Source organism: Moschus berezovskii, chromosome 3, assembly GCF_049115385.1.
Source record: "Moschus berezovskii isolate FMDL1 chromosome 3, NW_MosBer_1.0, whole genome shotgun sequence".
Taxonomy (NCBI): domain Eukaryota; kingdom Metazoa; phylum Chordata; class Mammalia; order Artiodactyla; family Moschidae; genus Moschus; species Moschus berezovskii.
In genome coordinates this window covers 52,605,341-52,632,581 of record NC_142462.1, presented here as the reverse complement: position 1 = coordinate 52,632,581, position 27,241 = coordinate 52,605,341, and the positions used below count along the sequence as shown (strand labels likewise).

General features: G+C 39.9%; 1 protein-coding gene across 1 annotated transcript in view; it reads left to right on the top strand.

The window, feature by feature from the left end:
- The window catches only part of RELN (reelin), a 593,433-nt gene that overhangs the window by 464,247 nt on the left and 101,945 nt on the right, over positions 1-27,241 (top strand). Inside the window, exons 29-36 of the mRNA XM_055420724.2 lie at positions 6,237-6,394; positions 7,859-8,066; positions 9,225-9,301; positions 19,457-19,615; positions 19,793-19,981; positions 20,522-20,795; positions 23,510-23,650; positions 23,756-23,933. Of these exons, the coding sequence (XP_055276699.2) occupies positions 6,237-6,394; positions 7,859-8,066; positions 9,225-9,301; positions 19,457-19,615; positions 19,793-19,981; positions 20,522-20,795; positions 23,510-23,650; positions 23,756-23,933 (1,384 nt within the window). The remainder of the gene's footprint in view (positions 1-6,236; positions 6,395-7,858; positions 8,067-9,224; positions 9,302-19,456; positions 19,616-19,792; positions 19,982-20,521; positions 20,796-23,509; positions 23,651-23,755; positions 23,934-27,241) is intronic.

Sequence of the window (27,241 nt, the reverse complement as noted above, 5' to 3'; positions counted from 1 at the left end):
ATTTCTGCAATCAGCAGACTTTCTTACAACCTATACTGGACATATAGATTAAGCCAGAAATAAACTTTTGTTGGGTTAACCCACTGAGACTGGGGGCTGCATGTTACATCAGCATAACCTATCTCATCCTGACTGACAAAATGATAAAAGCTAAGAATCTATGGGAGTGGTTTATCTATAATGTTTGTAGAGACCATTCTGTCTATAATCTTTCACCTAATTGATCACCAGATTTACATCTAGCTGGATATCCTGGTTGTGTTCTCTTCCTCCCTTGTTAATTAGATATGCATACCTTCAGAAACTGCACCATAGATTTCGGTATACAGACTTCTCAGATAAATAAGAAACTTGTATGGTCAGGATATACAAGTTTCTGTGGTAATCTACTAAACTTTGGAGCATAATCTTTAAATGCCAACTATTCCAAGAAAGAATTCATCAGTCATTGGATCTAAGATCAACTTATAAGTAATTTTTTCGTCTTTACATGCCAATGTACTTTTTGTGTATCAGAGAGACTCAAATGACTTGGTTTGTGCCAGAGTTGATGAGTTGACCTTCTTTAGTGAAATTTAATAATTTGACTTGCATTCTGCTTTAGTTAGGATACAGGTCTAGCTACTATAAAAGCAAAATAAATTCAAATGCTTAACAAGGCTTAAACAAGATAGGAATCCATTCTTTACTATATAATAGTCCAAAGGTGAGCAGTTCAGAACTGACCGGGTATCTCTGCCATTCTGAACACACAGCTTATATCTCTGGATCCAAGGCAGCTATTCCAGACCTTGTTACCTCTCAACCAGTGGAAGGAAAATGATCAGGAATGCATAGATGCATTACTTTTTAAAAACTATCATTAGTCCTTTTTCATATCCCTCAGTAGAGCCTAGGATAATGTTTGTACAGTTGCCTATTGCTGTGCAACATTCCTCTCCAAAACATAGGGCTTAAGACAGCAGTGGCTTATTATTTCTCATGGTTTTATGGGATTGATTGGGTAGTTCGTCTGCTCGTCTCTCCAAGCTTTATAATGTAGCTTTTTTCAGTTGGTAGATTGATTAGTGTCTGGGATTAGTAAGACCTTTCTTTCTATGTGGTTTTCATCCCAGTATCCACCCCAGAACAATATCCACAGTTGGGTGGTTCCAGCGTTAGAAAAAAACAAAAGTAGAAGCTGCCTGACCCTATCTTACTGCCACATCCTAGGGGTCAAAGCAAGTCACAAGGCAAGTCTAGATACAGAGAGTGAGAAAACAGACTCCTCTTTTTGATAGAAAGTGCAGAAGAATCTTATAAAAGATATACATAAGGAGGTGTGATCCATGTGAAAGTGAAAGTTACTCAGTTGTGTCCAACTCTTTGTGACCCCTTGGACTATACAACCCATGGAATTCTCTAGGCCAGAATACTGGAGTGGGTAGCCATTCCCTTCTCCTGGGGAATCTTCCCAACCCAGAGATCAAACCGGGATCTCCTTCAATGCAGGCGGATTCTTTATCAACTGAGCTACCAGGCATTGTTATAACAACCTAACATAGTTTGTCCTAGCCCTATGATTCACATCTGTTCCCCATGAAAACACACTCACTTTCCTCCCAAGACCCTCAAAGCCTTGTCCCATCATAGCATTTAGGCTCTAAGTCACTTATCTCATGTCAAGGTTCTCTGGATATGACTCACAGATCTAGGAACTGAAGAAAAAAAAAAGAGTTATCTACCCTACCCCTACCCAACATACAACAGTGAGATAAGAAAAACATAATATAATTATATATAACATCATAATAAACACTGCCCACTCAGGAAAATGAAAAGAATGGGAAGCACATAGCAACCACTGGTTCACCAGAATTCTGAAAGCCAAGAAGGTAGCTGTTACTAGGATTCCCTTCTCTATGAGCAATGTCCAGGATAAGAAAGTTTGACAGTTCTCCTGGTGAGTAGTTCCCTAATCTTTTGTTCTTCTCAGCTGTTTGTTCTACTCTATAGGCTTCATCTTGTGAGACATTGTTCCTTTTCCATAAGGACATATCTGCCTTTGGAGCTAAATAGCCCTTTCATCCTGCTTATTGCCCATCTCAAACTGGGCATTGTAACATTGCAGCCCTTGTAATCCTCACCCCCACCACTGCCCTTCTCTCCCCATGTTTTTCTGAAACTGTTCACTTCAGTTGCTCAGTCGTGTCAGACTCTTTGAGACACCATGGACTGCAGCACTCCAGGCCTCTCTGTCTGTCACCAGCTACTGGAGTTTACTCAAACTCATGTCCATTGAGTCAGTGATGCCATCCAACCATCTCATCCTCTGTCATCCCCTTCTCCTCCCGCCTTCATTCTTTCCCAGCATGAGGGTCTTTTCAAATGAGTCAGTTCTTGGCATCAGGTGGCCAAAGTATTGGAGTTTCAGCTTCAACATCAGTCCTTCCAATGAACACTCAGGACTGATTTCCTTTAGAATGGACTGGTTGGATCTCCTTGCAGTCCAAGGGACTCTCAAGAGTCTTCTCCAACACCACAGTTCAAAAGCATCAATTTTTCAGTGTTCAGCTTTCTTTGTAGTCCAACTCTCACATCCATACACGACTACTGGAAAAACCATAGCTTTGACTAGATGGACCTTTGTTGGCAAAGTAACGTCTCTGCTTTTTAATGTGCTGTCTAGGCTGGTCATAACTTTCCTTCCAAGGAGTAAGCATCTTTTAATTTCATGGCTGCAGTCACCATCTGCAGTGATTTTTGAGCCCAAAAAAATAAAGTCTGTCACTGTTTCCACTGTTTCCCCATATATTTGCCATGAAGTGATGGGACCAGATGTCGTGATCTTAGTTTTCTGAATGTTGAGCTTTAAGCCAACTTTTTCACTCTCCTCTCTCACCTTCAAGAGGCTCTTTAGTTCTTCACTTTCTGCCATAAGGATGGTGTCATCTGCATATCTGAGGTTATTGACATTTCTCCCAGCAATCTTGATTCCAGCTTGTGCTTCATCCAGCCTGGCCTTTCACGTGATGTACTCTGCATATAAGTTAAATAAGCAGGCTGACAATATACAGCCTTGACATGCTGCCTTCCCAATTTGGAACCAGTCTGTTGTTTCATGTCCAGTTCTAACTGTCGCTTCCTGACCTGCATACAGATTTCTCAAGAGGCAGGTCAGGTGGTCTGGTATTCCCATTTCTTTAAGAATTTTCTACAGTTTGTCATGATCCACACAATCTCAAAGGCTTTGGCATAGTCGATAAAGCAGAAATAGATGTTTTTCTGGAACTCTCTTGCTTTTTTGATAATACAGCGGATGTTGGCAATTTGATCTCTGATTCCTCTGCCTTTTCTAAATCCAGCTTGAACATCTGGAAGTTCATGGTTCACATATTGCTGAAGCCTGGCTTGGAGAATTTTGAGCGTTACTTTACAAGCATGTGAGATGAATGCAATTGTGTGGTAGTTTGAGCCTTCTTTGGCATTGCCTTTCTTTGGGATTGGAATGAAAACTGACCTTTTCTGGTTTTCTGAAACTGTGGCCCAACTTTATCTCTTCCAAATAGACAAGTGCAACATGTCATGAAGCTGGGGAGCATAAGGGGATAAATATTTGCTGCAGTGACTAGAATACTAGGATGTTGGAAGACATCGCTTTGAAAGTAGTCCATCGAATCAGGAGCCAAGGAACACAATGCTGGTGTGATACTCCAAAGCCAGATAATATATAGTTGAATCTGAAACTGCAGTTCTTTTGATGCTGAGTAGAATCACCCAGTTGGTAAAGCCACATTGGAGAAATAAGAAAAGACTGTCCTTATTATCACAAAATGAGCCAATATTTTGAAGCTTCCAATTTATCAATATTTTCTTAGACCTCAGCTTTTGGAAGACAAAATCTTGCTTATTAGGATCTGGCTTCCTGGTTTGTTTGAATACTATCCAACTTGCTTGGGATAGCATTTGTGATGGAGAGCTCTCTACTAGAGAATAGTAAATATGTTACTGCTTCAACCCAAGCAAATGAGCTATGCTTTCTTCTGCAGTATGTTAAACTCAGATATCTCCAAATGCAGTGTTGGAAAGCTGAGAATTGTAAGTGAAAATTGTTAAAATTTGGAGCTATTTTGCCACAAAGCAACATGCTTATAATAGTTACTAGAACAGTGTTCTTTTATAAATAATTCGAAGCTGATTTTCTCAAAGGAACAGTTTGTGCTCATGTTAATTCTCTTGGTTCTTGCCTACAGAGGAGGGACATTGGTGGTGGTAAATATGTGCTGGTACCTCCCTGCAGACTTTCATCCCCATCCATACGGCCACTCAGCCTGCTCTTGGCTCTCTATGCCGAATGCAGAAAGTCAGTGTCTCTGGGAAGGGCTAGAAACTCAGCTGCTTAACATTCTGCCCAATGTCTCCTCCACCACCACACAGCACAAGACATGCCGGTGCACAGGCGCTTACCTTCCTGGTTTAAGTGGCAGATGCAACGCCCCTCTGAAGTGTGGTGGGCCAAAGGACAGGGATAGAAACTGGTTCTCCAGGTCACTCAGGCATCCTCTGAACAACGATGACAATTGGGAAGGGAGTAAAGAGAGAGTGTATTATCTCTACTACCTTATCTGGAACATGCAGGACAAAGGGGAATTTTGCTTTCTGAGGGGCAGAAATTATAGATCCTTGTTTCTCTGGGTTCTATTATAGAAACTTAAACAGAAAAGGCAAGTGTGACTTTAATTAAAAAAGACTTCTACCAGGGAATTGAAGTGTTTCTTTTTTATTATAGATGTACAGTCTATCTTTTGGAAGGGGCACAGAGGCCTTACCATTTTATTACAAACAATTGGCAAAAGATGCTTTTCACAAATTCCATTTATTTCCTTTGAAAGGAAGAATATCTTCACAGGCTAAATAATATTATAACTCCATTGGGAAGAGTTTTCCTAAAGCCAATGTCTTTACAACTGTACTTTCTTCTTTCTTTTCATTTTTTGGTTTTGCTTTGTTTTGCTAATCTTCAATTCCTTTGTCTTTTGCCTTAAAAAATAAGACATACATTTTGAATTAATTTCAAAGGAAATAAAAGATGCACTCACCTTCCTTTTGACACATTGAAAAATGTGTTAAGACTTGCGTTAATAGAAATTAATCACTGGAAAACTTTTTAAACCTGGTAAACAACATTGTTGGCCACATTTGTAAATTTGCCAAATGTAGATAACTTAAAATAATGAAGAAAAAAGCCACGGTTATGATTCAGTGTTGCCAAATTACCATAGTTATTTGAAGAGCCAGAAAGAAATGTACTCTGATACTGCTATATTATTTTCATAATAATAGAGGAGAAAAGGAACCATCTTTATCTACAATTATCTTTGATAACTTCATTAATCTTTAAGATTCTTTACTCTTCTTTACTTAGAGACTGAATTCACTCAAAAATCTATAAATAATGGCAGCATAATTAATTGGTATTTAGATAGTCTAATCTTGCCTCTTTAATGCTAGTAGAACTGAGAAGGAGATGTTTTCTTGTTATGAAGTTATAGATGTAGGTGGGTTTCCATGTATTTGAAAGGAAAAGAGATGTGTTGAAAGGATTAGAAATATTAGAAAGCAACTGGGACAAGTTTTAGTTTGGCAGCCTCAAAACTTTTGGGGGAAATAGGACTGGGCAGTAGCCCAGGCCACTGGTGTTCAACGGTTTTGAAGCACTGGGACCAGGTCCCTTTTGTGTTTGTTGGCAGTTACCAGTGTTCGTTGGTAGCCCAGATGGTTGCTAAGTTTGTAGAATAACCATCTTGGAGACTTCAAGATGAGAAGTGAAGAAGGCAAGGAAGGCAACAGGTGAGAATAGAGCTGTCAGTACAAACTTGACTCTTTCCTACCAGAATCATGCAAATGGCAAGGCCATAGTCCCCTTATTTGTCCTAACAAAGTACATTCTATTTGATGGTTTCAAAGATTCCCAAATATTCTCTTAAAATATGCAAGAAAAAAAAAGCTGTGTGTCTGGCCATCAGAATCTTCTTTATCTGAAATCCTCCTGATATTTAAATATTTATGCTGAAAAAAATATCAAGAAGTTTTGAGAAAGATTTGAGAGAGACACTTTTGAAGGTTAAGTGTCCAATCAAGTGAATATGACTTCCAAATAAATATATATCTCTTGAGTTTTTCTGAACTGTTCTGTATTTCAGTGCTTCAGTATGAGATATTGGTACAAGAAACACATGTACTGTTTTTCCCAACAGTAAGACCAGATTCCGATGGATCCAGGAGAGCAGCTCCCAGAAGAATGTGCCTCCTTTTGGTTTGGATGGCGTATACATATCAGAGCCTTGTCCCAGTTACTGCAGTGGCCATGGGGACTGCGTTTCGGGGGTGTGTTTCTGTGACCTGGGGTACACCGGTAAGGCTGCAGACATCTCTGATGATTTGTTTGTAAAATATTCATCTCTGAGTACTATATTTTATGGTACTTCTTCCAAGGAAATATATTCTTAAGTATTTATTCTTAAGTCCCAAAATTATAGAAATTTGTAACCTAGGCAAATGAGTTGCTGAGATATTTTGTAGTTTTGAATTTGGAGGGACTGATGCTAAAGCTGAAACTGCAATACTTTGGCCACCTCATGCGACGAGTTGACTCACTGGAAAAGACTCTGATGCTGGGAAAGGTTGGGGGCGGGAGGAGAAGGGGACGGCGGAGAATGAGATGGCTGGATGGCATCACGGACTCTGTGGACATGAGTTTGAGTGAACTCCGGGAGTTGGTGATGGACAGGGAGGCCTGGCGTGCTGTGATTCATGGGGTCGTGGAGAGTCGGACACGACTGAGCGACTGAACTGAACTGAACTGAACTGAAGAAGGAAAAGCATGATAACACATATTTCATCCCTTAAGTATATTCATTTACTAATAATAATGATAATAATTAACATTATTTGAGTCCCTACTTCATGCCAAGCACTACAGCAGGTGTTTTTTATTTTACCTCATGTAATTCACGCAACAAATAACCCTATAACATAGTACTGTCATTGTCCCTGTTTGACACACAGTAACTGTCCCAAGGTCACACAGCTAAGAGTTGCTAGAGCTCAGCTTTGATCCCTGGCAGCCAAGCTCTTAAGCATTAGGCTTCCTGTGCTCTTTACATTGCTTTTATACAAAGTATAATTTTATACATTTAAAGTAGAAGTCAACTTATGAAATGATAAATGCAAGACTGCCAAACAAAAACTTAACAAGAGAAGTATTTTTTGACCACAGTCACCCTTAGATGTTGCTACAAGCAAAAGTAAAAAGGAAGCTGAGATTTAAGAGTAAAATGGGAGAAAAATATTATAAGCTTCGTAATCTTTTTATAGAATTTTTCCTGGAATTAACTTCAAAGGATCCTTCCCAGCTTTTCAATGTTCTGCTCTTCATCTGGCGCGTGACCAAAAACAAGCATATGTTTTTACAGGCCTTCTGTAGAGAGTGCTGTCACTTGTAGTTGCAGGGTGTTTTTTTCTTAAATCTGGGATAAGTGCCCCATATTGATCCTCTAATACAGGATAACAAATGAACAAATTTTGTTTGTGGACAAAATCTCACATCTCAGTTTACACAAATCCTCTGGTTAACAAAAATCATGAAACTGTGTGGTTCCGTCTGTGTTTGTGTTGAAAAACTTAATAGAAGCAGAATACTGTTTTGATTATAGTAGTGATGACTGTATTTCAGGCAGATGCTTGAGGTTTAAATTTTGATGTGGTTTCTTTCCCCTAACACCTATGGCATTGTCTCCTTTGCCCACACACTAATGTACATTCTAATGTTTCATGATTTTAACAAAACCCGTCTCCTCTGTCTTTCTTTTCTCGGAAGCTGCGCAAGGAACCTGTGTGTCTGTTGTCCCTAATCACAGTGAGATGTTTGATAGATTTGAGGGGAAGCTCAGCCCACTGTGGTACAAGATAACCGGAGGCCAGGTTGGAACGGGCTGTGGAACACTTAATGATGGCAAGTCTCTCTACTTCAGTGGCCCTGGAAAAAGGGAAGCAAGGACTGTCCCTCTGGACACCAGGAATATCAGGTAAGTAGTTAATTGGTCACTTCTCCATGAACATAGTATTTACCTTGCTAACCTATAACACTGTTCTTTTCAGAGTTTATATAGTAATGTTTCTCTACATAGATTCTGATATATAAAAATGAAGCATAACTTTATAATAAAATAGATTCTGCAAAACTTATACTCTATTAATCAGCATGCAGTCATCACCAAGGCCTATGTGTCTAATATATGTCAGCTTGGTTTTCTAAAGTTCTCTGTTATTATGAAGACTATTTGATATTAATTTTAATATATGCCAGGAGAAACAAATAATTTTTGCAACTTTGAATACTGTGTCCAAAAATGTGGTGTCCCATTTATATAAGTTTATTTGTATTCACTTATTGAAAACTGTTCCGGAAATTTAAAATACCTACACTGACACCTACTGGTACAATAAATAAGTGCTTAGTTTTAAGAGCAAATGAAATAGTAGCACACCTAAAATATAACTGTGCTTCTTTAGTTTTAATCAAATTATTTTAGAATTGGAAGAAAGGAAGCTAAATAAATGTTTGAAGCTTTTAGAGCTTCTTCTCACTAAAATGTTGATTCTGTGTCATATGTTTTCTACCTTCAGTCTCTTTCCCCTTCCTTCTGAGTCCTTCTCACAGAGCTAACCCTATCATGTAGGTTGGTTTATAGTGATTGAGGCATAGATTACATCACACTAATTGAGAGACAGTTCTGAAAAATTAAACCATCTGAGTTTAAATCCATAGTAGAAGTAATTGTCTGGCCCTAAACAAATATAACATTCAAGTTTTTAATGTTAGATTTTTCCTCCTGAGTTTCCAAGGATAGTATCACCTCAATTTAAAGGAATTCCATTTCAGTGATTTCATTAAATTGCGTCAGACTGTCACAGGGAAATGAAGTTAAATTGTTTCCTTTTGTTTAAATCATTATTCCAAAATAAAATTAATGGTCCTATCGATTAACTTTGCTGAATGGTTATAGAATTAGCCTACTATCTAATCTTTGTTATTTCTGCTTGTCATATGCCCTTTGTGTTTAAAAATAGTACCTAAGAATTACAGGAGTTTTACTTTTTACTGTGTCAGAATACAGAAGGCTAGATGTCTTCTGAATTCGTGTTTTTAAGTAAACTGAGGTGTTTTGGGTTTTTCCCCCCAGACTTGTTCAGTTTTATATACAAATTGGAAGCAAAACTTCAGGGATTACCTGCATCAAACCAAGAGCTAGAAATGAAGGTAAGCTGCTATATTTCCATAAAAACTACTGTTACTCCTAGCAAGGTAGTTCTTTTTCCTCCCAAAGTTTGGCTGAAATTTTGTAAACTGATTTGTTGTTCAATTGCTCAGTCATGTCCGACTCTTCACAACCCCATGAACTGAAACACATCAGGCTTCCCTGTCCTTCATCATCTCTGAGAGCTTCCTCAAACTCATGTCCACTGAGTTGTTGATGCCATCCAACCATCTCATCCTCTGTCATTCCTTTCTCCTCCTGCCTTCAATCTTCCCCAGCATCAGGGCCTTTCCTAGTGAGTTAGCTCTTTGCATCAGGTGGCCAAAGTATTGGAACTTCAGCATCAATCCTTCCAGTGAATATTCAGGGTTGATTTCCTTTAGGATTGACTGGTTGGATCTCCTTGCTGTCCAAGGGACTCTTCAGAGTCTTTTCCAACACCACAGTTCAAAAGCATCAATTCTTCTGCACTCAACCTTATTATTGGTCCAACTCTCACATCCATACATGACTACTGGAAGAACCATAGCTTTGACTCGATGGACCTTTGTCAGCACAATAATGTGTCTGCTTTTTAATACTCTGTCTAGGTTTGTCATAACTTTTCTTCCAAGGAACAAGCATTTTTTCATTTCATGGCTGCAGTCACCATCTGCAGTGATTTTGGAGCCCCCCAAAAAAAGTCTGTCACTATTTCCATTTTTTCCCCATCCATTTGCCATGAAATGATGGGACCAGATGCCATGATCTTTGTTTTCTGAATGTTGAGTTTTAAGCCAGCTTTCTCACTCTCCTCTTTCACCTTCATCAAGAGGCTCTTTAGTTCTTCTTCACTTTCTGCCATAAGAGTGGTGTCATCTGCATATCTGAGGTTATTGATATTTCTCCCAGCAATCTTCCGGCTTATGCTTCATCCAGCCTGGCATTTCGTGTGATGTATTCTGCATGTAAGTTAAATAAACAGGGTAACAATATACACTCTTGATGTACTCCTTTCCCAGTTTGTAACCAGTCTGTTGTTCTATGTCCGATTCTAGCTGTTGCTTGTTGACCTACATACAGGTTTCTCAGGAGGCAGGTAACGTGGTCTGGTATTCCCATCGCTTGAAGAATTTTCCACATTTTGTTGTGATCCACATAGTCAAAGGCTTTAGCATAGTCAATGAAGCAGAAGTAGATGTTTTTCTGGAGCTCTCTTGCTTTTTTGATAATCCAGTGTATGCTGGCAATTTGATCTCTGGTTCCTCTGCCTTTTCTAAATCCAGTTTGAACATCTGGAAGTTCTCAGTTCACATACTACTGTTGAACCCTAGCTTGGAGAATTTTGAGCACTACTTTACTAGCGTGTGAAATGAGTACAATTGTGCAGTAGCTTGAACATTCTTTGTAAATGGATACAACTACCCTAAATCATTCCTTATCCTCTCCATCACTAAACGGGTAACTGCAGAGAGCTTTGGTCTCTAAACTTCCTCATCCAAATCCTTAAGTCTAGAAAGATATTTGTTTTAGGGAAACCTGTTCCTTTACAGGAGTTCCCAGGTGGCACTAATGGTAAAGAACCTGCCTGCCAATGCAGGAGACATAAGAGGTGTTGGTTCAACCCCTGGGTCAGGAAGATCCCCTGGAGGAGGACATGGCAACCCATTCTGGTATTCTTGACTGGAGAATCCCATGAACAGAGGATCCTGGTGGGGAACAGTCCATAGGCTCGTAAAGAATCAGACATGACTAAAGCTACATAGCACACACACACATTCCTTTATAACTTTACACAAGGAGAAAACAAAATTGCAGAGACTTTTACATTCAGCACTATAGGGGACTAGGAATTTTTTTTGCATAGGGTATTACTGATTGCAGATCATACACTACTTCATGCCCATAAACAAATCCTTTGGTAGAAGAAGCAGTTGTTGGTAATAATAAATATGAATTTTTACTGAGCAATTATATATGCAAGGCACTGTTCCAGGTGTTCTATCTGTTAATGCACTTAATCCTCACCATACCCCTTTGCCATAGGTACTATAATTTGTCCTATTTTACAGATGTATATGTTAAGGCACAGGGAGGACAAATAACTTACTCAAGATCACGCTGTCAGTAAGTGGACAAATAACTTACTCAGGATCACGCTGTCAGTAAGTGGACGAGCAGAGATTCAGACCGCTAGAGCCTATGCCTCTCTCCTTCCCCAGATCCCTGTTCTCTCAGACATTCACACCATCTTCTGCCTCCATGATTCAATGCTGAAAGAAATACAAAACACTTCAAGTATACATAGTTAGCCTTCAGTTGCTATACAGATATGATAGGATTCCTTAAGGGACCCTACCTGTGAGTTGATTCCTGGCACAAAATCCATCAGCTTCTCAGATGGATCCTCCTCCAAACTCTGATCTAATGAAAAGCATGTGAAGAATTTTGCAGCTTTCAAGTTTGTTATTGTCTCAGGCATGACTATGTAAAACATATTGACTTAAATACTACAGTACCTGTTAGTCAGTAGAGCTACCGGTAGCTCTGTTCATCATTTCTAAATGTCCTTGGCCTTATCATCAGTAACTGAAAGCTTCCTTGACTTTTCTAAGTATCTCAGTACTATTAGTCTAGTAATTATCCAGATCATCTATTCATTGAGTCATCAGTCTAGAAACTTGTACAGACTATTTTGTGCTTCCTGGTCTCTTTGACAAGCATTTATTAAGAATCTGCTCTAAGCTAGGCACTGTTCTAGGTTTCGTGGATACAGTGTCACCAAAAGACAGGTGCATCTGTCTTGATGAGCTTCGTTATGCCTCAGTGACAGACAACTCTCAGTCTCTGTGGGTTAAAACATAACGTTTGTCCTCTGTGCTGCATTTTCCTCATGGGTCATCTGAGGTTCTCATCCAGCACCCAGAATAATGAAGCAGCTGCTGGGTAGCTTCTGGGTGTTGCCAGCCATGTGGTGGAAGGAAAGAGTACATGTGGTAAAGGAGACAAGAAATGCAAACTACCATGTAGCAGGATGCAAAGAACCAGCGTGGCAGTAATGAGCACAGCAGACAAAAGCGCTACCATTAAGAGAACTTACATTGTAGTAAGAGGAATCAGAACATCAAGAATAAAAGAAATGAGCAGGATGTTGGATTGATGGGCTAGATAGAAATAAATAAGCTGATGAGATGGAAAGTAAACTTGTGCTGGGAAAAATGCTGATTTCAATAGAGTGATCTTGGTGTGGACTTACTGAGAAAGTGACATTTAAATTGAAATCTAAAGGAGAAAGTATTTGTTGTTCAGTCGTGTCCGACTCTTTGCGACCCCATGGACTGTAGCCCACCAGGCTCCTCTTTCCATGGGATTTCCCAGGCCAGAATACTGGAGAGGGTAGTCATTCCCTTCTTTAAGGGTCCTTCCTGACCTGAGGATCGAACCTGGGTCTTCTCCATTGCAGGCAGATTCTTTACTATCTGAGCCACCAGGAAAAGGCTTCTCCGGTAGCACAGCAGTAAAGAATCTTCCAGCAATGCAGGAGATGCAAGAGACTGGTTCCATACCTGGGTTGGGAAGATCCCCTGGAGGAGCAAATGGCAACCCCCTCAGTATTCTTGTTTAGAAAATCCCATGGACAGAGGAACCTGGTGGGCTGCAGTCCAGTTCAGTTCCTATGACAGGCTGCAGTCCGTAGGGTCGCAAATAGTCAGACACAACTGAGCACACACACTAATGGTGAAAAGAAGCCAGAACAGAAAGAGCTTAAGGCAAGTTTTCTAGTCAGAAGAAACAGCAAAGGCCATGAGGTGGAAAAGTGTTGTGGTATTGGAGGAACAGAAAGAAGGCCAGATGGCCTGGGGCTGGTTAAGATTTAGGAGTGCTGGGGAGAAGAAGGAGAGGGACAGAGCCAGGTCACACAGAGCCTTGCTGGCCATGGAACAGAGGTGGGATTGGAATCCACTGTGTTGGAAACAGCTAAAGACTTTTAGGTCAGGCAGTGACATAACCTGATTTAAATTTTTATAGGATCACCCTACAGAAACAATATGTAGTTCAAAACAAGAGTATCTCTAGAGCACATTCTCCACCCACATGGAAACAGGAGCTTTGAGGGATGCAAAGGTAGACGGAGTTCTGTCCCAGGATCTTGCTTACTGACTGGACAGGTGGAGAACCTGAATGTTGTCTTTAAACCTTGTGATAAAATTGCTATTTAAAAGTAGTTCGTGGTTGGAACAAGAAGCAACTATGTGCATGAGCATATGTGCATGACTCTTGTGAAAATTACAAATCCATACCCTTGTTTGTATATGAGGGAAAAAAAAAGAAACTGACCAGTGTATAGGGGGAAGCATCCGCTTACTGACCTGAGGCTGTCCTTTACTTTAACCTCTGATTGTAAATGCTCTTTTCTGCCTTCTGGGACTTTTTCCCTTTAGGAACACAACTTATTCTCAACAACCCTGAGCCGTTTTCTTGAACTCACTGCTGCCTGTGTAATTTACATCCCACAGGCATTTCTCAGCCTTTTATTGAAAACTGGTTGTTAAAATGTAAATCTGCCTAAATCCTTGAACAAATCTCTTCCAGTGATAAAAGTAAAGATTTTCTGCATACTCAAGCTGAAGTCTCAATTTACATATTTGGAATTAAAATCAAAATTAGGCTATTTTCAGTAAGACTGGGAAGAATGAGGATGGAGTTGTCATTTTAAAAGGGGAATGTTTTATGTTCCTTAAATATTTGGTAGTTGAGCTGAAACGGTTGTGTTTATTTTGATGGACAGTGTTTAGATGACACAGCTAAAGAGGGTCAGTTCAGTTCAGTCACTCAGTCATGTCCGACTCTGCGACACCATGGACTGCAGCACACCAGGCTTCCCCGTTCATCACCAACTCCCGGAGTTTGCTCAAACTCATGTCCGTTGAGTCAGTGATGCCATCCAACCATCTTATCCTCTGTTGTCCCCTTCTCTTCCTGCCTTCACTCTTTCTCAGAATCAGAGTATTTTCTAATGAGTCAGTACTTTGCATCAAGTGGCCAAAGTATTGGAGTTTCAGCTTCAGCATCAGTCCTTCCAATGAATATTCAAGGTTGATTTCCTTTAGTATTGACTGGTTTGATCTCCTTGCTGTCCAATGGACTCTCAAGAGTCTTCTCCGACACCGCAGTTCAAAATTATTAATTCTTCAGTGCTCAACCTTCTTTATGGTCCAACTCTCACATCCACACATGACTACTGTAAAAACCATAGTTTTGACTAGATGGACCTTCATCGGCAAAGTAATGTGTCTGCTTTTTAATCAGGTGTCTAGGTTTGTCATAGCTTTTCTTCCAAGAAGCAAGCGTTTTTTCATTTCATGGCTACAGTCACCATCTGCAGTGATTTTGGAGCCCAAGAAAAAGAGGCCCAAAGATTGATAAAAAAAATAGAGATACTGCTGTTTCCCTTTCTTGCATTTCTCCATTCTTTCATACTTACCTGAGAGGCATTCCATTGACCTGAAGAATTTGGGGCCTCCTCTCTGCAGATCTTGCAGTTGCCTGCAGATGTATGTGACAGTCCTGAAAAAGCTAATGTGGAGATAGGCAGCAGGCAGAAACCAACTGGAGCACGGACCACTTGAGCCGTAATTCTCATAGTCTCATGTATATCTGAATCCTTTCAGTTCAGTTCAGTTGCTCGGTCGTGACCGACTCTTTGTGACACCATGGACTGCAGCATGCCAGGCCTCCCTGTCAATCACCAACTACCGGAGTTTACTCAAACTCTTGTCCACTGAGTCAATGATGCCATCCAACCATCTCATCCTCTGTCATCCCCTTCTCCTCCCATCTTCAATCTTTCCCAGCATGAGGGTCTTTTCAAATGAGTCAGTTCTTCGCATCAGGTGGCCAAAGTATTGGAGTTTCAGCATCAGTCCTTCCAGTGAATATTCAGGACTGATTTCCTTTAGGATGGACTGATTGGATCTCCTTGCTGTCCACGGGACTCTCAAGAATCTTCTCCAGCACCACAGTTCAAAGCATCAATTCTTCGGCACTCAGCTTTCTTTACAGTCCAGCTGTCACATCCATACAGACTACTGGAAAATCCATAACCTTGACTAGATGGGCCTTTGTTGGCAAAGTAATGTCTCTGCTTTTTTAATAAGCTGTCTACGTTGGTCATAACTTTTCTTCCAAGGAGCAAGTGTCTTTTAATTTCATGGCTGCAGTCACCATCTGCAGTGATTTTGGAGCCCCACAAAATAAAGTCTATCACTGTTTCCACTGTTCCCCCATCTATTTGCCATGAAGTATGGGACCAGATGCCATGAAAGTATGAGACCAGATGCAATGATCTTAGTTTTCTGAATGTTGAGTTTTAAGCTACCTTTTTCACTCTCCTCTTTCACTTTCTCAAGAGACTTTTTAGTTCTTTGCTTTCTGCCATAAGGGTGATGTTATCTGCATATCTGAGGTTATTGATATTTCTCCCGGCAATCTTGATTCCACCTTGTGCTTCATCCAATCCAGCTTTTCTCATGATGTACTCTGCATGTAAGTTAAATAAGCAGGGTGACAATATACAGCCTTGATGTACTCCTTTTCCTATTTGGAACCAGTCTGTTGTTCCATGTCCAGTTCTAGCTGTTGCTTCCTGACCTGCATACAGATTTCTCAAGAGGCAGGTCAGGTGTTCTGGTAATCCCATCTCTTTAAGAATTTTCCACAGTTTGTTGAGATACACACAGTCAAAGGCTTTGGTGTAGTCAATATAGCAGAAGTAGATATTTTTCTGTAACTCTCTTGCTTTTTCGATGATCCAGCAGATGTTGACAATTTGATCTCTGGTTCTTCTGCCTTTTCTAAATCCAGCTTGAACATCTGGAAGTTCATGATTCATATACTATTGAAGCCTGGCATTACTTTGTGTAATTTTGAGCATTACTTTGCTAGCGTGTGAGATGAGTGCCATTGCGTGATAGTTTGAGCATTCTTTGGCATTGCCTTTCTTTGGGATTGGAATGAAAACTGACCTTTTCCAGTCCTGTGGTCACTGCTGAGCTTTCCAAATTTGCTGGCATGTTGAGTACAGCACTTTCACAGCATGATCTTTTAGGATTTGAAATAGCTCAACTGGAATTCCATCACCTCCACTATCTTTGTTTGTAGTGATGCTTCCAAAGGCCTACTTGACTTTGCATTCCAGGATGTCTGGCTCTAGGTGAGTGATCACACCATCGTGATTATCTGGGTCGTGAAGATCTTTTTTGTATAGTTTTTCTGTGTATTCTTGCCATCTCACCATAATATCTTCTGCTTCTGTTAAAATCCTTTCGGAGGCTTTAAAATGCAGATGCTGTTTCAATAGGACTGGGATGGTATGCTGCATAACAACTTATTCCCAACTGAGTGGCCTAAGGCAACGTCTGTTATCTTCTAGTTTCTGTGAGTCAGGAATTCAGATTCTGGCACAGGACCTCTCCTGAGGTTGCACACAAAGTAAAAGCCAGGAGCAGTGCATTCATCTGAAGAACCAACAAGGGCTGGAGGATCTCTTTCCAAGATGCTCACTTATCTGGCTGTTGGCAAGAGGCCAGTTTCTTTCAGTGAACTTGTCCACAGACCCTTTGTGTGTCCTTACAGGGAGAGAGAGAGGGAAGAGAGTGCAAACGCCTCTTATGGCCTCATCTCAGAAGTCACACAGTGTCTCCTCTACCATACTCTGTGTAACAGTAGCAAGTTACTAGGTCTAGCCACTCTGAAAAAGAGGCGAATTAAGCTTCCCTTTTTTTTTATTTGAATAATTTTATTGTAAAAGGGAACTTTATTTATTTTTTTATTAGAAGCTAATTACTTTAAAATATTATATTGGTTTTGCCATACATTGACATGAATCTGCCCCGGGTGTACGTGTGTTACCCTTCTTGAACCTCCCTCCCACCCCCTTCCTCTCCTTATCCTCCCTCCGGGTCATCCCCGTGCACCAGCCCCAAGCATCCTGTATCATGCGTCAAACCTAGACTGGTGATTCATTTCACATTAAGTTTCACTTTTTGATGGGAGGAGTGTCAAATAGTTTGTGGAGATGTTTTAAAAACTTCACAGGTGGAATCTGTTCCCAGATAATGCAGGTGCTGATCCTTGGACCAGACTTTGAGTAGAAGGTGCTAAAGGACCACCAGTGAGATTTTAGTCTTGTGATGCCTTATTTTTGATACTATATCTACTTTCCAAATAGGTCTTCCCAGATAACTATCTAAATTATTAATTCATTCTTCCTTGCTCTCTCTCATGTTACAAATATCAACCATATCAAACAAATTAATGTCCACAAGAAAACTATATTTTGAGCAAGCAACAAGGGTTGGAAACTGGAGTTTTGTCAGACACTCCTCACCTTGATTAGAATAAAGATGAGAAAGAGCCTCCCTTCAATTTTCTTGAGGAACTTTGATGTGATTCCCTCCCTTCTGCAACACATGGGTCTGACTTCCACCCACTAAACTCCAGCTGCCCATGTCTACACCCATACACTACATAGTGTGTCCCCACAGAGTTCCTATTCTTGGAGTTGGTTTTATTCTCTCATCAAACACAGTGATTTCTTGTATTTTAAATATGGTAGCATTAATTCTCTTGAGATTTCTTTTGCGTGTTAGACGTTATTATTCCTGACATCACCCCTTGTCAGATGTAATGACGATAATTCCATGTAATATCAATTAACCTTAAAAGGCATTCTTTTAGTTCTATATTCTATCATATTATTTCTTGAAACAATTTTACTAATCTCTTTGCTATGCAGTACAACACAGGGACTGAGATATTCTGCTTAGTTAATAATGAGGAAACTAAAAAGATATTATATGAACCATGGATTATTTTTCCAGAAAGATTGAGGGAACATGGCATTGTAGCTCAGATGGTAAAGAATCCGCCTACAATGCAGGAGATCCTGGTTCAATCCTTGGGTTGGGAAGATCCCCTGGAGCAGGAAATGGCAACCCACTCCAATATTTTGCCTGGAGAATTCCATGGACAGGGGAGACTGGCAAGAGGCAGGTTACAGTCCATGGGGTCGCAAAGAATCGGACACGACTGAGCGACTTTCACTACTACTACTAGAAAGATTGAGCTATAATAAAAATTAATATAACAGATACAAATTTACTGGACCTAATTTATGTGAATGTTCAGATAGCACTTCAGTATCCCCAGTCATAATTTTGAATATACAGTGCCAGTCTTAGGAACAGTTATGGAATAGGCAATTAGATAGATGCCAAGAAAGCCCTCTGCCCTTCCCATCAAATAGAATGTATATTTCTTAATTATTTGCTAATGATATATATATTATATGTATATATATATATTCCGTTGATTCCTACCATTTCATCATTAGCAGTTTTTTCCTTTGCATTCAACATTACCCTTCCCCTGTGTCCTCTTTTAAAATAAAAAATGTTTCTGGGGGAGGTAGGAGGACTCGCACATGAAGTATCTTAAACTTTCATATGTATTTCCCTAAATCACACTTCTCTGGTGATAGGCAGAGGGAGATGGGGCAGAAGAGATACGTGAAGGGGAGAAGGTGAAAAGAGAGAGGAAGGTCAGAGTAACGTCAGAGCGGAGTGAGTTCTGACGTTATATTTGTCTTTATTCAGCCTTCAGTGACTAAGGTCTGACAGAGTATGAAGTGCCTGTAAAAGTATCCTTCTGCTTAAGAGAATTTCAGATTGACCTGTGCTTCCTATCTGGTGCATTAGCGGCAAAGAGCCCTTCTTGATTTTGTGCTGGGAGATTGAGATATTCCTTCTGAGTATATAATAATGATATGAGACTTTGTACTGTTCAGGACAGAATCTAAAATTCAAATACATAATCTGAAGTGCATTTTTATGTCCCTTTTACCAACCTCCTCATTGCTCATACGAAACTGAGTGGTCTTTAAAAGAGCTTATGTATTTTTTTCCCCCATTTCCTAGGAGGTGGTGCATCAGAAACTGTCAAGAAATTGATGAGCCTTCAGGTCTACTAATTCATTCCTTGGAAGTTAGTGCCCTCATTCTATGAGATGCAATTTGAAGTTCCTAGTACAGTCTTGCCACTTAAAATAATACTGTTCCTTGCCTTTTTTGCCTCTAGGAAAGCTGTCCAAGTAACTGGATTTGTGTCTTTTAACACAGGGCTTGTTGTTCAGTATTCAAATGACAATGGGATACTCTGGCATTTGCTTCGAGAGTTGGACTTCATGTCATTTCTGGAACCACAGATCATTTCCATCGACCTACCACGAGAGGCAAAGACACCTGCTACAGCTTTTCGATGGTGGCAGCCCCAACATGGCAAGTTACTGCTCACCCCTACTTTCCTGGTAGCATTTAGATCTTCCAGTTAAAGCAACTTTATATTGTATGTTTTTTAATTTGCTGTCAATTTCTAGATAATTTGATTTAAAACCACAGTCATAAAGATATTCATATTGCTATATAATGTAACTGCTTTTATTCATCTGATTTCAGGGAAGCATTCAGCCCAGTGGGCCTTGGATGATGTCCTTATAGGAATGAATGACAGCTCTCAAACTGGGTTTCAGGATAAATTTGATGGCTCTTTAGATCTGCAAGCCAACTGGTATCGAATCCAAGGAGGTCAAGTTGATATTGACTGTCTCTCTATGGATACTGCTCTGATATTCACTGAAAACATAGGTATACATTTTCACTTGATAAAGGGAGAATATTTAATTAACTAGAGGACTAAATTAACTAAAGCCCAAGAGGAGATTCTCTAATGCAAAACCATGTGCATAACTGCCTGTGCTGAGGGAAGCAGTTGGAAATAACAAGTTGTTTTGTCTTCTAGTATGACTTGGTGAACCCAATGACAGTTTTGGCAAGGAATGTCTTTCATGGCATGCATAATATGACCAGTGTTTCTTAAAAGTGAGGCAAAATGTCTGTCTGAGAACATTCCCATGTTTTATGATTTGCAGAATTAGAACTTGCAGACTCTCTGTTAGCCTGTCTCAAGGTGGTAAGACTTTTCAAGTTAGCAGCCGTCCATATTTCTGAGTCTGTGCTAACTAGATAAAACCAGTCAGTCAGTGTGAGATGAAAAGTCAAAGCACATGTGAGACACTATAGATAAGATAAGATTTTTGTTTGCTACTGGAAGCATGACAAGCAGAAACACCAAATAAGAAAGAGAATACAATTATGTGCTACCATTAAACTTTTCCTTTTTCGTAGGAAAACCTCGTTACGCTGAGACCTGGGACTTCCATGTGTCAGCATCAACTTTCTTGCAGTTTGAAATGAGCATGGGCTGTAGCAAGCCCTTCAGCGACTCCCACAGTGTACAGCTCCAGTATTCTCTGAACAATGGCAGGGACTGGCATCTTGTCACTGAAGAATGTGTTCCTCCAACCATTGGCTGTCTGCACTACACAGAAAGTTCAATTTACACCTCCGAGAGATTCCAGAATTGGAAGCGAATCACTGTCTACCTTCCACTCTCCACCATGTGAGAATTGTCATTTGGCTACATGTCAGAACTTCAGGTTTCTGTCACCTAATTGGAAAATAATTGTGATGCCACTTGGAAATTCTATTACTCTTTCATGAGGATTATGCATGGAACATACCAGGGGGAAGAAAAACTTCTAGGTGCTTGGGTAATACTTTTTAAATGTGGTTCGGAGTTCCAGGAGTTTTATGAGGCTAAACTTTTCTGCTTCTTCAACAACCTGAAGCCTGCCCAACAGATTCAGGTTTTAAATTGTTATAAAAATAAACATCTACCAAATAACCAGAGTGATACTTATCCACATGAAGCAGTTTGTAAAATCATTAGATGTGGAAGAGTGTCCTTAGTTGTTGTTGGCTTTTCTTTTGTAATCTCCACACCACAATAAGAGTAAAAAGTTCATTCTTTTGAAATGCTCACATCATTTTACATCTTTCTTCCCCTCTGCAGGATCTCAGATTACATTCAACCCTACCTTATGTTAGGGCTTACAGCAGGCTCCCACTTCTGTGGTTTAGGCATTGGATAGTGACGGATCTTTCTAGGAACTAATGTTACTGTGGTGGGTGAGACTTTGTGCCATCCTGGGGCTGCTCTCTCCAGATCCCTACATCTTCCTTCCACTGCCCTGCTCTGAATTGTAGGCAAATTGGCCTCTGCCAGCTGCATTTGCCAGCTGCATGTGTTTTCTGGCTTCCTGGTAGGTTTAGGGAGTAGCAGATAATGGCAAGAAAGTGGAGGATGGAAATAAAGTTAAACCAGGGTATTCCCCCCCTCCCTCTCTATCTCAAGTACATCTTGGCCAAGTTCAGCAGCTCCAGCTCCACCATGGTGTCCCTCCAGGTGACACTGGCCCCTGGACACTAGCAGCACCTCCTCCTGTATCTCTCCATCTTTGGACTTGCAGTGGCTTCCTGACTTTGCTAAACTCTTATTTCCTCACTGATGCTGCCACTCACTATGCATCCAGTACTTTGTAAATTCTCTCCGTTAAATACTTACAGTGGTGTCCATTTTCCTGGTTCCATTTTGATTCAGAGATGTGCAAACAAGTGACAGGGGAAAAAAAAAACACAGGAAATCAATGTGTTTTAGTATTTAACCTAAAACAGTTTCCTGTGGACCCCAGAGCTTTAAAGAATGCTCACTTGTAGCTCATTTTTTCACTCTATTTTTATTCAACAAACATTTATTGAATATCTCTGCCTGCAATGCAAGAGACACAAGAGACATGGGTTCAATCCCTGGGTCGGGAAGATCCCCTGGAGAAAGAAATGGCAACCTACTTCAGTATTCTTGCTTGGAAAATCCCATGGACAGAGGACCTTGGCAGACTACAGTCCATGGGACCGCAAAAGAGTCAGACACAACTTAGCTACTAAACAACAACAACATTATGTGTTAGATCTCTGGTACAAAATGAATAAGGTAATGCCTGGATCCAAATATATGATTTAGGATAACAGGTAGCTAAACAGTTATTTATGCTATAAAATGCTAACAGTGACAAAACCCAGGGTTATTATTGAAACAAAGGGGGATACTATCCAACTCAGTTCGGGGAGATCGAATGGAGCTTTCTGCAGGAACTGATGTCTGAATTGAGTCTGAATTAGTGAATAGAGCTTATCTGAGTGAAGAGAGCTTGAGGGAGGTCATATATGCTGTTGTAAGCCAAAAAAAATCCCAGAGACCAGAAGAAACATGAGTTGATGGGAAAACTCAAGGACTCGATGCTATTAGAGTACAATTGTGAAGAAATAGGCAAAGATGAGGCAAGAGAAGAGAACAGATGATAAAGGGGGCATGTATTTCATATTAGCAGTTTGGCATGTGCAGGGGAACCATTTAAAGTGTGTTAAACAGAGTGGTGACATGATTAGATTTCCGTTTCAGAGACACCACACTGACAGCTGTGTTGCATTGAAGGAGAACTTGTGTAGGGAAAACAATAGCACTTGAAATGTTACTATTGAAATTCCACTTCAAGTCGACTGTGTTTTACATTCCAAATAACTAACACATTTCTGCTGTGCAATCTGTTCCTAAATGAGAGACTGCTACTGCTGTTTGGTGAGGCTGTACATATTTCTGGATAAAGTGGTCTTCTGACAGTATATCCCAGTTAACAGATTGCAAATATAATAAAAAAAAAGAAAACATGGGGGTGCATCACATCATTCTAGTCCTCACCTTTATGGGAGCCAGGCCCTCAGGAACCAAAATAGGGGCAGAAGTTGGATAAGGCTTCCATTTACTATGTCAGAAACCTTAGGGACAGTAGAACAGAGACTTCATGGCAAGAACTTTATAAGATTCCGACTTATCCTCATGTTTATCATCCTCAGTCTCTTTTTCAGTACTGAAAAGCTGTAAAAGCCTGAAAGCAAAAACTAATATTCCGCATAGAGTTAAAACACAGAATAAGTTGATAGTTCAAACAAACTTTTCCAAGTCACATGTGTTCGGAGGCTCTTATATGAAAGAAATGGTGAAATATTTTAAAAGTATGTTTTCTACTCTCCTGTTTTTGGGTCAAGAGTAAACAACATCCAAAATTTGGTATAAAACAAAGTGTCTCAAATAAGAGAAAACTGGCACCCTGAGGAAAGATGCTTTTAAAACAAAAGAATTAAATGTTTTGTTTTTGAAGGTTGCCATTCAAACCAAGCATGATTTGTTTGTCTTCTGTGTTGTTTTGTTTTTCTTAGATCTCCCAGGACCCGGTTCAGATGGATCCAGGCCAACTACACTGTGGGGGCTGATTCCTGGGCTATTGATAATGTCGTGCTGGCTTCAGGGTGTCCTTGGATGTGCTCAGGACGAGGGATTTGTGATGCTGGACGCTGTGTGTAAGTTAATGAAATTGGCAGTTTCTTTCTTTGTAATGCAAAAAGAAAGATAGTATGTTGATCTCATGACATATAATGCCTTTTCTCCACTCATTTTTCCCTTAGGTGTGACCGGGGCTTTGGTGGAGCCTACTGTGTTCCTGTCATTCCTCTACCCTCGATTCTTAAAGATGATTTCAATGGGAACTTACATCCCGACCTTTGGCCTGAAGTGTATGGTGCAGAGAGGGGGAATCTGAATGGTGAAACCATCAAGTCTGGAACATCGCTCATTTTTAAAGGGGTCAGATAAGATTCTTCACTTCACAGCACTGAAATTCCTGTTTTTTCTCAATGCTCCACACAGATACATTTCTATTCAGATGATATATTATTGTATATACTGTTACTGTCTTCTAACACATATCATGTTTCCTCTTATATTGACTGAGATCATTTTTTATGATCACTTGGGCATTAATCGCTTCCCTTGCTTTGGTAATCAGACCTTCCTTACATTCTGCTGGAATTACATATGTAAAAATTATATATACACTATTTCTAGAATCTTGGCTTCTAGAATGTAACATTTTGTGTATTTTCAGATATTTAACTTAAAATATTTTTCTAAATGACTTTATGGAAGATCTTTGCTTTTTCCTTCCATTTTCTTTCTTTTCCTCCTGCCAAAACAACCATTTGGTGACTAAGAAAACCAAACATTTAAGTCAAGTTAAATAGCTTTCTCAAACATCATTAGTGTATTTTTTGTTCAGTTCAGTTCAGTTCAGTCGCTCAGTCGTGTCTGACTCTTTGTGACCCCATGAATCACAGCATGCCAGGCCTCCCTGTCGATCACCAACTCCCGGAGTTCACTCAAACTCATGTCCATCGAGTCGGTGTTGCCATCCAGCCATCTCATTCTCTGTCGTCCCCGTCTCCTCCCACCCCCAATCCCTCCCAGCATCAGAGCATTTTTTGTATTTCAACCTAAATGTTGGTTAGAGGGTTATTAAGCAATTATGTGAAACTGTGCTGAGCTGGCACAACTTCATATGTGAATACGCGCCACATCCTGCCCCTCTCAGCTGGGGCAATTGGCTAATCTAGGTGTGCAAATGAAATCTTTAACAAAAATCTGCATGGGTCTCTGTACAACCGTAATGATTAACACCTAACACTTAAAAATTAGACACCTTGGAACTTTTTCAATTATAGTTAATAGATGCTGGCTATCATTCTTGTTTGAATCCAGAATTCTTCTCAAGTTTTTAGATGAGATAGAAAAAAACACTTTAGGGGTCAGGGAGATTTACAAGTCCCCAAGAGCGACTGAACTGAACTGAACTGAAGAGCTATAAGTGACTGAAGAAATTGAGGTAGGACATTTCAGGGTGGAGACTGCTGTTTTGATTGTGTGCATTTTAATTCTTGTCTGAGGCTTTAGCTCTCATTACCACTGTCTATTTGAAGCAATTGAATCCTGTGATTCAAATATCTTTGCCTCATAAAATTTTAAGCAGTAAATTAACCTGGTCTCTAGATCCTATGAACAAGGGAAACATATAGTCTTTTATATTAGTATTAAATATTTTCTCTTTAGCCGTCCAAATGCAAGGGCAGCCAAGCATTATATGTGTTGGACATATATTATCTATCAGTCCTGCATAATGCAAAGAAGGCTCAACATATGCCATTCAGTAGGTTGTAGTTTGACCTAGAAAAACATTCTTTTGTGAAAAAGGAAACTATAGTTTCTTTTCAATGTTTATAGATTCAGGAGTGCTATCTGCTATTAAAATAGCTTTGCATTTAGCGCAAATGGATTACTGAACCTGGAAGAGGATCAGAAAAGAAGCATCTGTATGAGCTAGAATATATGTCAAAGCAGGCAATACAGTTCCACTGGGCAATTTTCCATATTAAGTACTTAACTGTAAATAAAATTTTAAATGTGAAAGAAGGATGCTTTCATATTTCAGATCATGCTGACTTTCAACAAAATTGCTCCTACAAGATACACTATGAAATGTGTTTTCTTTAGTGCCTAACTTATATTGGCCCATGGGAGCAAGTTTATATGCACATTCTATAATCAAGGGTGAAGAGTAATCACATTCCTTTATCCTGATGTTGTCAAGGGATATTTATGAACTGGATCTGTTAACTACCCACCTCAAAGCTTTTTCATTGTAAAATGAAGTGACCTTTTCCCATGGCCTTAACCTCTATATGGCGCCAAGCTATGAAAACATCCAAGGCCTTAAGCTGATAAGTGTATGAGGGAGAGGGTAAAGATATCAAGACATGAAGGATAGGCAATGACCAAGCATTGTGGACTGAGCAGGGCAGTGGATTATTAAGATAAAAGAAAAATAAGAGTGGAAATATAAGGCTTTTACACAACCACCTTCAATCCTGGAAGTTTGAATCTATGCTTTGTATAAATGCAGTTGCTTTTTCATTATGATATCAAATAATTCTCAAATTCTAAATTTAGCATTATCTAGATATCTCTCCCCAAACCAAAAGATGATTTAATAAACAAAACACTGATATTTTATAAAGGATGGAGGATAAGTTTTAGAATCTGACATATTTGAGTTTGAATTCTACTATCATCACTTTTGGAGAAGGAAATGGCAACCCACTCCAGTATTCTTGCCTGAGGAATCCCATGGACGGAGGAGCCTGGTGGGCTACAGTCCGCAGGGTCACAGAGAGGCGGATACAATTGAGCGACTTCACTCACTCACTCATCATCACTTTTGCAACCTTGAGCAAGTTACTGACCTTCTCAGATTTTCTGTTTCCTTATGTGCAACAGGAAGATAATAATGTTTCCCTTATGAGTGTTAGGTGTTTTAAAAGAGTAAAGTGCTTCTTTTAGAAGCCAGCATGTTGTGGGCACTCAATATGTGGTTGCTGTATAACAGGGAAGCACATTACAAAATTAGTCCTATTTAAAATTTTTCAGCTATTGAAGAATGTATTATATAATAAATATTAAGCAGAAGAGGAAGAATTTTCTTCCTCTACATTAAATTCCACTTTGTATCTGTTAACTGATAATTAAGAAGCCAGTATACAGTACAGTGTCCACTCAGTATCCGCCAACCCTACACCACCGAAGAGTCACTTCATTCAGAGTCATACTTAAGAAACTGAAAGGCCTGTTAGTACCTAGGACATTTGCATAGTGAAATTCTATTTTACTGGTCTGTCACTGCAATCCTGCATACATGGAGAAAACAAGCTGTAGAGCTGTCAATCCCAGACAACCAGAAATAGTTAATTAGCAGAAAAATTACTAAAGCCAGTGTGATCACTTTCCGCCTTCCTTGGCTTCTCTGCATGAGCGCTTCCAGCCTGGGCTTAGGGACTTGCTTAGTTACGCCTTATTTAACTTGACCAACTGGAGGGTGTTGTGTCAGCCTGAATGAGAGCCTCCTGGGGCTGTCAGAGCACGCAAAGGAGTAAGTTCCTAAGACCCTTTGGAACCCTGAAAAAGTTACCTATTAGCTCCTAGCTTTCAGCAGGAGCTGGCACATTTTCTGTCTGTTTCCTCTTTACTCCTCTCACAACATGCTGTGATCAAAGGAGGCTGTTTTC